Below are 9,965 nucleotides of genomic sequence, written 5' to 3'. Positions count from 1 at the left end.
ATGACGTTTCTCGAGGGCTCCAAATCACAAAGAAACAATACAGAAGAGGAAGTAAACAGAAGGAAAATTCAACATGTATCTTTGCCTATTAAAGGAGCTTTTGACATGAAAGCCCTCGCAGCATTCTGGACACGGGGATCGAGTGTAACGGGATGGATGTCATAAGCTGTTGTCGACTTGCGTTCTCTGCCAAGCGTTTGCACTAAGTTTGCCACAGTGTGAGGGAATATGAGGGTGATGCTAAGTGAAATGCTCATTTTGCGTTTGTGATTACCAAGGCCCATGGGCGATATGCACTAATGTGAGCTAATGCAATAGATTACACAGTGCTGGCCCAGGGGAACAGACAGCAAACAGATGTGGTCTACTCAAAAGGGGAGGAGGGGGGCAAAAAAAAAAAAAAATCAAAGTTTAAAGTGTTCAATGTGCTGAAGATTGTCCTTTGCAATTTGTTGTTTACAGAATGAAAAGCAGCGATAGGTTTTGTCAGTCTTCTGCTTTTATAGATGTGAAACAATAGTGCGCTGATGTCTCTGCAGATGTAGAAGCTATTAACCAACTTCTCTGAAGCAGTTTTCTTTTCTTAAGGACTTGATGTTCGGGGAATATAATCTGGGTGCACTGCTGTTTGAGTCATTCAATTACAATCAATGATGTCATGGCAGATGTGTTGTGTTTGATAACTAATGTGCAACACCTGTGTGACATCATCAATTACAGGTGTATCCCCAAGCGTGACATTCTTCTCACTACAGGTTTACAGCTAAACAGAGGAGTGCATGTGTTTTTATTTATTTTTTTATGTAAACATTTAAAGTGAATACAATATCGTCTATTTTAAGAACTATTTAGTATTAGGGTTTATAGCAGTATGTAACTGACAGTATGATTTTATTAATTCTATTCTCAGTGTGGTCAAGGTGTGAAGTTTTATAAAAGGTAAATGCACTACAAAGGTCTGGACGTTTTAAGGCTGTGAAACCTGAATCTAACGAGTCTATAATCTTGACTTTGTAAATACTGCTCTCTAGTGGTCGATTGGAGTAATTGATTGAAAAGTCGAGTATAGCCTACATAATCTGCTGTCAAATGCAAAAACTAAACACAGTTTATTAATCACAAATACTCCAACAAAAAATTATTTTCTTATGTTGTAATATAACATAAGAAAACCAATACTTGTTGCCTATATTTGGAGATTCTGGAGGACTAATAGCCTGAAATGGTAATCGAGTTATTGGAATATTACAGTCCACTGATGATTTAATTAGAACAGATATTACCGAATTTATCTTTCTCTGTGTCTGTGTAATCAGGTATTAAAGATTTCATTAAAGGAAGCTAGAACCCCAGGTGCAAGTTAAAGAAAGCAGATTATTGTTATGACCGTGAACCACTGCATCTCTTGGTTTCGGTATATTGCTAAATATATGTATATATAAGCATATATATATTTTATAATATAGCTGGAGGTCCTTACCCTACATCCCCCAGATGTTATGAACATAGCTGTATAACTGGTGCCTTGAGTCCGTGAACAATGTGCTACACTGTAACCAAGTATGACTTTATTTCTTAACTTTGTGTCCTCATATGGCAACATTACATTTTGCTTTGCACCTTACTTTATATTCTGCGTTTTTATATTTTTTAATCAATTGCGACCATGCCATGTTATGCTGTAATATAAAACCATTGTCCTCTATGGGGACAAGTCTAATCAGGTCCAACTAATCCTAAATAGCTAGGAGAGATTAGAAAAACGGGTCTCAGGAGGTTAAGAAAGGTGATCCTAGGTTCATTATGGTTCAGCTTAAATACAACACCTATATACTTTCGTTCTTCGCCTCTCACTTTATTGTTGAAATGTGCCATCAAAAATTTCAAAACAATACTTAACAATATATAAACACACCAATAATGTGAACACCAAACAAAAAAAAAAAAGAAATAATTTAAAAAAGGTTTTTCAAAATTATACCAAACACTACCCAGCATGTAAAATTGAATTAACCTGAGTCTTTAGTCTTTCTTCCCTCTTTAGCATTAAGTTAATTGGAGCAATCAACATCGCTGCTTTTGCATTTTTTGTCTCCCCTAAAACTGCACAATCACGACACCTTAAACGCTCCTTGACATCCAGTTGGCAGTGACTGCTGCCCCTTGACAAAAGAAACACTTTCAAGACTTTGCATAGCAAAAGCAAACTCCCGAACATGCGAGCGGCTAAATGTGCAGTAACCAAATAACACTGAATGACTATTTCACACAAACCCAGACAATTACACACAATCTGGTACATTTTACAGCTGACGGATGTGAGGCACCACTTAAGCACCTTTTTGCTTTTCAAGAAGGAAAATAACAATACTTGTAGATAGCGGGTTCATCAAAATTAATGTACAGCCCAAATTGTGGTATAGGTTAAAAAAAACAGTAGCAGCAGTAGTAGTCCAGTGTCACCAAATGAGCTTGAGCTTCCTGTGGTGTTTTATAGATGTCAAACGTCATGGGTCACTTGTCCATGTACTACTACTATTACTACAACTCAAAACACCAGTCTCTGGTCGAAGTAGGTATATAGGCTCAGCTAACATGATAGCTTCAAAGGCTTTACAAAAATAAGCCTTCAGAGCACAACTTGAGGTAGAACTTGAAACACACAGCAGAGCTCGCTGCTGTGGCCTGTTTGTAAACAACTGGGCCGAAGCCATCAAGTTATCCGACAGAAACTCCCCACCATCCAGTGCAGTGCAGCAATTACACAGAGCAGCATTTTTTTTTCCCCACACAGGTTTTTCTTAGGTTTTAGCTTAACACAGTTTATGTAGAGAGATTTTGCCATCCCACACACACACACAACTTTTACAGCTAAGACAGACTCTGGAATATTAGTGTGGGTCATGTACAGATTTATCAACAGTCTCAAAAAGAAATATTACAGTGCACACCAGTGGACTATATACAAGAAAACCCCAAAGGTTATCTGCATCTTTGCATTCAAAAAAGAACTTCTGCTGAAACTGTAGCCCTGAAACGTCCATATAACACAAATGTTTTTCTGTTGAAAAAGAAACATTAAATTAAGAGAGGATAAGCACACTGTGAGCATAAACTACCTCTCTTTCTAAATATGTACATTAAACAACGTTTCTAGAAATTGTCCAAAATAAGGCAGCAGCACTGTTTACATCGAGAAGGACAAAAAAATGATTTGATTCAACTATATGAAGTTCAATGTCATTTTCAAAAATTCTCGTCAGGTTTATTTTAAATGAAAGTTTTCAACCTTTTCTTTGTTTCTTTTTATTTTAGGCGCTTTTGTCAGTGGCCCCACAGCGTTGACTGGGGAATGGGCCTGAAACATCTCTTCTTTGCAGGCTGGGTAGACTGGGCAGATGTTGGAACAGCACACTTCTGCCCCCTGAGAAAACAAACAAACAAAAAAACTTTAACTCTTCAAAGTATCAGAATATGCAGATACAAAATAGCCAAATATCCAAAGAAATTTATATGTCACTCTACTGAAACTGCAAGTCTAATGCTTACCTGCTCCTGGGTTGACTAGTCCTACATGACTGGGGTTTGCTGGGTTGGTGTGATAGAAAGATGCCAGGTCATGGGGTGGATAGGAGCGGAGAAGGTTCATCATGCTCCACTCAGACTCCAAACTGCCTCCAATAGTCGTAGGTGCATTCTTTGCCGGACCCAAAACAGAAACCTCAGAAGCTGTGGGTGGACATGACCCTTGCTGTGTGGGTTTCACAGTTCTTTTAGTAAACATCCTGTTAGATCCATCTGCTGGTGGCCCTCTAAAAGCAGCCTTCTCGCCAGCCTCAGCATCCCTGTTTGTAGGCACAGAAAACTTTAATCGCTTGCTGGATGGCTCACCAAAGTCCATCTGGGGGAGGCTTCCAAATCGGCTGGATAGGCAGAGCCTGGCGGCATCTGTGTGCCAAAGGACACCGCTTCGTACTGGGTAGCTCCGATCGCCGATGCCCACTCTGTCCATGATATATTTGTTGGTTGTGCTGTTTTTTCTCATTAGCTCTGTATACCTGGAGGATTCCTGACTGGGATGTGAGTCAGTGCTCTGCCTGTAACGCTGGGTCTCCTGGACATCTTTTATGGGTGCATGGACAGGGGATGGCTTAGGAACGTGCGGTAGGTTAACAGGTGTTTTTTCTTGAGGTTTTGCAGGTTGGGGAGGTGGAGATTTGGTTCGGCGAGGGAAGATCCTCTCAGTGATCAGAACTGAGGAAACATCTTTCCCATTGAGGGCAGGCGGGCAACCCGTATGACGACTTTCACTTAAATTGCCTCCAAACCCATTCTTTTTGGTGCTGTTTGACTTGTCTTTGTGAGAGAGCTTTTTATGCATAATCAGAACTTCTGGGTAGATGGTTTTATAAGCACAAAATGGGCAGGCAATTGGAACAATACCATTTCTTGGTTCAACACTGACAGGTGTAGAGACAGAGACTTTTATGGACAGATTTAATGGGGCCTCACAGTTCTCTTCTTGAACCTCCTCCCTTTTTTTCTTCAGGTTAACAGGCACAGAGCAATTGGCGAGCGCATCATCTTCCGGAGAGCAGGCAGGCACAGCATTTACTTGGACAAGTGGCTTGCCAAGCTTGCCATCGACACTATCCAGTCCGCTTTCTAGTGTTTCATCGATGCACGGCCTGGCTGGAGGGACACAGGATTTCTTTGGCACAGAATTTTCAGCATTGTTTTCATTTTTTCCATCACTGGGTGAGGGCACTAAAGGCACAGGTCTGCTGGGGATCTCGACGTAGGGCTTATCCTTGTGGCGTCGATCCAGGTGATATTTCAGCGAAGTTTTCTGGGCCGCAGCGTACTCGCAGTAAGCACACTTAAATGGTTTCTCACCTGGAACAAATAGTTTTGCATAAACATAACATAAGTCAGAGTTTAAGGTCAGTTTATTTTTAGGATAATTTATAATCATTTGTCGTGAATTTACCTGTGTGAGTCCTCAAATGAACGGTGAGGTAGTAGCTGGATCTGAAGGTTTTGCCACAGTAACTGCAGTCTTTTGATCTGCCATTGGATCGGTCAAATCCATCTTCACCTTTGAAAACAAACAAAAATCTAAATATTAACACAACACACAAAGGACAGAACAATGGCCACAAAAGGCATGTGTTATTATCCGTCCCCTCAGCAGAGGGAGCCCTTGGTAACAAACAATTACTACACCACAGATAAGATAATCTGAGTGTATACAGAAAAACAGACTTACCTGAACCCAAGTTTTCCTCTATGCCCTCCTCAGACCCTTCCTCTGTATTTTCCAGTGAGCCTGCTCTTGAAAGCTTGCCATCAACAGAAGAGGTTGGACTTTCTTCACCTCCTCTCTCACGCTTGTGGACCCTGGAGTGGAGCACCAGCTGGTGGTAGGTCCTGAAATTTCTTTGACATTCCTCACAAGTCGTTGGCCTTTGTTTGTCCTTATCTTTCTGAACTGGAGACCTTCGCTGTGGGTCTGGGCTTTTAACAGGGGCCTGTTGCTGAGACCGGAGCTCTCTCCCAACTTCTTTCACGGCCTTGTCTCCTTGGCCCTCAGTCCAAATATTATTCAACTCATCCTTGTCAGAGCCAGATTCGTCATTGTCCGTGCTGTTTTCCTGGCCAACATCTTTTGTATTATTAGGCCCAACTGCGATCTTGCCTTTCGTAGCAAGCTGCCAGGCCTGATATGTGTTGACAGGATCTAGCTGGGGAATCCATTTTGATGATCTCACAGGTTCCACATCCTTTCCTGCGGGGCGAGGCTGAAGGTTTAGGAACTGAAGAAATGAATCCTGGTTGGCAGTGGGTTCATTAGTATCACCCATCTTATCCTTGCTTTTATCTTTTCCAGGCTGTGCCTCTCGATTATGCATTTTACTGTGTTCAACCAAACTATCATGGTCAGGGAAGAAAAACCCACAAACCATGCACATTTTGTATGCGGTGCCTACAGGCTCTGATGGAGGCTCTTGGATGATACCATTAATTGTGATTGGGCTCTCTGGGTCTTGCTGGGTCTTGTTCTTTGCTCCTGCTTTTACATGCATCTTCATGTGGTTCTTGAGGAACCAGTGCTCTCTAAACCGACGCCCACAAAAATTGCAACAATAAGTAAAGTAGTCCTTGTGCTTTCTCATGTGGGCCTCAAGCTCGCTGCCATCTTGGGATAAGTGACCACACAGGATACAGCTGTGAACCTCGTCTTTTTCGGCAGGAAGGCTGCTTTGTTTGGCCCGGGGTCTCTCTCCTGGGATCCTGAATTCTGCTTCAACCCGAAGCACAGTTGGCTCGGAGAATGTGGTGGGGTGCTGTGTTAACACGTGGGGGCCAAGCTCATCCTGATGAGCGAAAGTCTCCTCGCAGAACATACAGTACAGCGGTGCACTTTCTTCATTTTGCAACTCAGTCTTTTCTGGATAAGTAGTGTGTGGCGTCATGCTAGAGCCCAACCCTGGGATGCTTGCATCTTTACTAATAAGAAAATCTTGGGCGAGTCCATCTGGGCTATTTACAAACGGCAGCAATGAATGAGTCGGCATTTTCTCCTAATGTTTTACAAGCGGTCCAGATTATTAGGAGCCTGGAAAGAATGGGAAAAGTGTTTTTTTTAGGCTTTGCTCAAAAATCAAAACAGGATCAGGTAACTGAAACACCTAAGTTATCATAAAATCTGTTTGAAAAAACACCAGAGAATTGCCTTTCCTTACACTGAAACAGGAAATGTATCTTTTTTAGCAATCAACTACACAGACAAGTCATTTCCTCTATGTGCAGGCCAATGACAAAACAGTCTTTTTTTGTGCTCGCAAACATTATTTAAATTAATTTAGAATTTATGCCTCTGTGTCTAAGCTTAATATGACTAACATTAACTTAGAATATATACTTCTAGAAAGTAAGATGATTAAGTAAGGTCATTGTTTTTTTTTCCATTTTTTCCCCTAAATATAACAAACCTTTGCTTCTCTTTTGTTTCTAACTAAACACGACAACTACTTTAACTAATCATACTAAACATGTAGTGTTAAAATACAATCTACAGACATAGATTAACAACATAAAAAGCAACATCCCAGCAAAAGTCTAAGAATTTCAAGTTGTTAAACTATTTTTGAAAACTCTAAAACCTTTACTCACAAATCCCAGCATATCCTTTTCTCCAGGCATCAGTGACAAAAGACACTGTGGTTTTTCTCTGTGTAGTGGTTTCAGCTTGTATACTGAACTGCTTATATTGGGGAAGGCTCGAACTGCTTAGCGCTTTGATTGGTGGAGAAGTGGAGTAACTGGTTCAGCAAGGACAAAATGCTCAAGGCCCATGCAAAATGCTAATCAAGGCTGTGGCACCAGCAATACCTATAGCTGTCTACTGTAGCATCAAAGACCCTCCCCCTTTTCACACATTTTTAACTGTTACCTTTAAATCAAGTTTTCAGTATATGGCTACAAAACAAAAAACCCACAAATGAGTGGATAAAGGGGAAGTCCCAACTGTAGGTTTCAAGTCATTCAAACCAATGATAAATGGTTTTATTTTCAGTTTTATATAATACATGCACACACATATATATAGTTTTTATACATCAACGCTATTCATAACCAATTTATCTGGAATTAGTTTGCTGTGTGGTACTTTTGCTTTAGACCAGGTGAGCACAGGAAACTCTTAATGATCCTGTGTGGTTTTCTGAAGTACACACATGCTTCGGGAGGCAAGCGTTAACGTTAGCCACCTTCTTATTCAAGAAAGCAAAGCTCCGGTTTGAACGTAATTTTACCTCGGAGGCGATGCTCGAAGTTAACAGTTGAGAACTTCCAGCTAACGTCAATAAAAGTCGGTGCATTTAACAGACTGGCTATTACGTTTCTATATGTGCATCATAAGCCGAGCACGAGGGCTTCGTTACTCATTTTGGAAACACTCAGATCAATTATCAGCCCTGTCCGCGTCTGTGACTGAGGAAGACTGAATTTTAAATCAATACATCCAGACACAAACCCGTCTCGAGTGGCGACGACGTTATTTCATGACAACACTGTGGTACAAAAAGAACATTATCGACCTGACTTTTTTTTTTAATGTGTGTGTCTACTTACGCTGTCCCCTACGGTTTGTTTTCCAACGCCACTTTCAAAAGTTCACCCAGATTGAGAGAGTGGCATAACAAAACGCTAACTAGTTTTACTCCCATAGCCTCGGTCATTCTTAACGACAGCAACGTTAGCAAACAACACTTTCTGTTGCCTCGACTTCGAGCAAACTGTAGAAACTCACCAAACAATACCTACCAACTCAGAATTTCCGGATTAATATTGATACTGATACTACGAGCGACTGAATTCAGGGAATTCGGGTGTTTGCTCGAGTTTGCTTCTTCATTTCACACAACGCGTTGCCGCTGGTGGACAGCTCACCTATTCAATTGTTTGAATTTGAATCATATTTGTTCGACTTGGCGAGTCCTCCCTGCTGCAGCTGTTGAAATCCGGGGCGCGCGCTCTCAACTTTTTCTCAAGGGGAAGATGGGGCGCGTGCACGGCAGCCCCCCCCCCCCAAAAAGGGCAATCACGTGGTCACGTATAACAGAGAGGGATTAGTGCAGATAATCATCTTATCTCATACACGCCAATAAAGCATGGGGGCATATTTTATTTGACTGTTCTAGCCCACAATGAGCTTCTTACACGTTATCACATGTGAGGTTTTTATTTTTTATTTTTATTCCCAATGTTTTCACTATTAGATGTGTAAGCTGCTTCATTTGTGCTTCAAACGGCCAATATTAGAGTCGTATTCGCTTACAGTGAAGTCTGTTGTCACGCTTTGCTTTTCGAGCGGTTCAATCATCTCTCTAACGATGCTTTAAACTTCCACGGAGTAAGAGTGAGTGCGCTGAATAGACGCCATATAACACTCTTTGATGTGTACGCTGCATTTTAAGAAGTTACCTAAAAGTGCAGCCAGTCAGCACGTCATGCACCAGCTACCATGTGGAGCTGGGGGAGGGGTGCCTCAAACTTTTCACAGTTACATGAGGCTTTTTTTTTTCTTTTTGCAGAAGCAGGTTGGTTGAGTCATGAGAAATTTCAAGTTCTTCCTATATGGTGACACAAAAACGTACCAAGGCCCACTTTTATATCCCATATGAGTTGTTGCCACCCAAAACATACCTCTGACAAAGCCATGAGATGGTGCGTGTAAACACATTTGATCTTACAGAAAAATGGAAGGAAAAACCTTAACTTTTAGTTACATACTATATTGCTGTTAATAATAATAGAGAATCAGCACACATTTACTGTTGGATTGTGTAATCACCTAAGATTAATAGACTGGTGCTTGTGAGATAAAGACCTTCACCTACAGTAGCCTCCACACCCTCCTATGTAAAATCAACCCCTCCTCCACTCTTAAAAGCAGAGACACTGATGGGTACTTAATCAGTCAATGAAGAATATCCCCCCCCCCCCCCCCCCCCAGAATGGCAGCTATGTCTGGAAGAAAACAAAACTTTATCAGTAACCACTCCCAGTTGAAAAACAGTGAACAAAGACTGGAGTGCTCGATTTGCTTAAGCTATGGCTCTTACATGAGCCAAGGATTGGCTGTAAGCAGCCTGCTCTTTTGCCTATATTTCAAGCTGTTGTCAAGCATTTGCTGTCACCAAACAGGTTGAACCAATATTGTTCTCATAATGAAATAAACATGTGGTTTTCCAGCCTAGCAAACATGCTTAATAAAAATATTTGGTTTGAACAGTGGATTTGATAATTGCACTCATTCCAAGGATACCAATGAACTTTTTTTATTTCTATTTTGTCTTAATAAATAACTCAGCTCACTGATTTAAAAAACACATATTTTTTTCTTTAGTAAGACTCATTTACATAGGCAGCTTACCCTAAACTAAAAACACTTTCTCCCC

At 41.1% G+C, this 9,965-nt stretch overlaps 1 protein-coding gene across 4 annotated transcripts; it reads right to left on the bottom strand.

The window, feature by feature from the left end:
- Nucleotides 1-1,817: 1,817 nt before the first annotated feature.
- Nucleotides 1,818-8,587, bottom strand: znf217 (zinc finger protein 217). 4 transcript variants are annotated; one of them, XM_080900016.1, is made up of 5 exons: nt 8,455-8,587; nt 5,270-6,619; nt 4,991-5,098; nt 3,550-4,896; nt 1,818-3,424 (listed from the first exon to the last, which is right to left on the bottom strand). In XM_080900016.1, the coding sequence occupies exons 2-5, from the start codon at nt 6,576-6,578 to the stop codon at nt 3,312-3,314; spliced, it is 2,877 nt and encodes a 958-aa protein (XP_080756142.1). In that variant the 5' UTR covers nt 6,579-6,619; nt 8,455-8,587; the 3' UTR covers nt 1,818-3,311. The 4 variants fall into 4 exon arrangements, with proteins under 4 accessions (XP_080756142.1, XP_080756141.1, XP_080756144.1 ...); XM_080900015.1 differs by having other exon boundaries at nt 8,329-8,544; XM_080900018.1 differs by lacking the exon at nt 8,455-8,587 and adding an exon at nt 8,137-8,296.
- Nucleotides 8,588-9,965: the final 1,378 nt, after the last annotated feature.

Source organism: Rhamphochromis sp. 'chilingali' (genome assembly GCF_963969265.1).
Source record: "Rhamphochromis sp. 'chilingali' genome assembly, chromosome: 12".
NCBI lineage: Eukaryota > Metazoa > Chordata > Actinopteri > Cichliformes > Cichlidae > Rhamphochromis > Rhamphochromis sp. 'chilingali'.
Note: the sequence above shows the minus strand (reverse complement) of the source record. Positions and strands in the feature narration are given on the sequence as shown.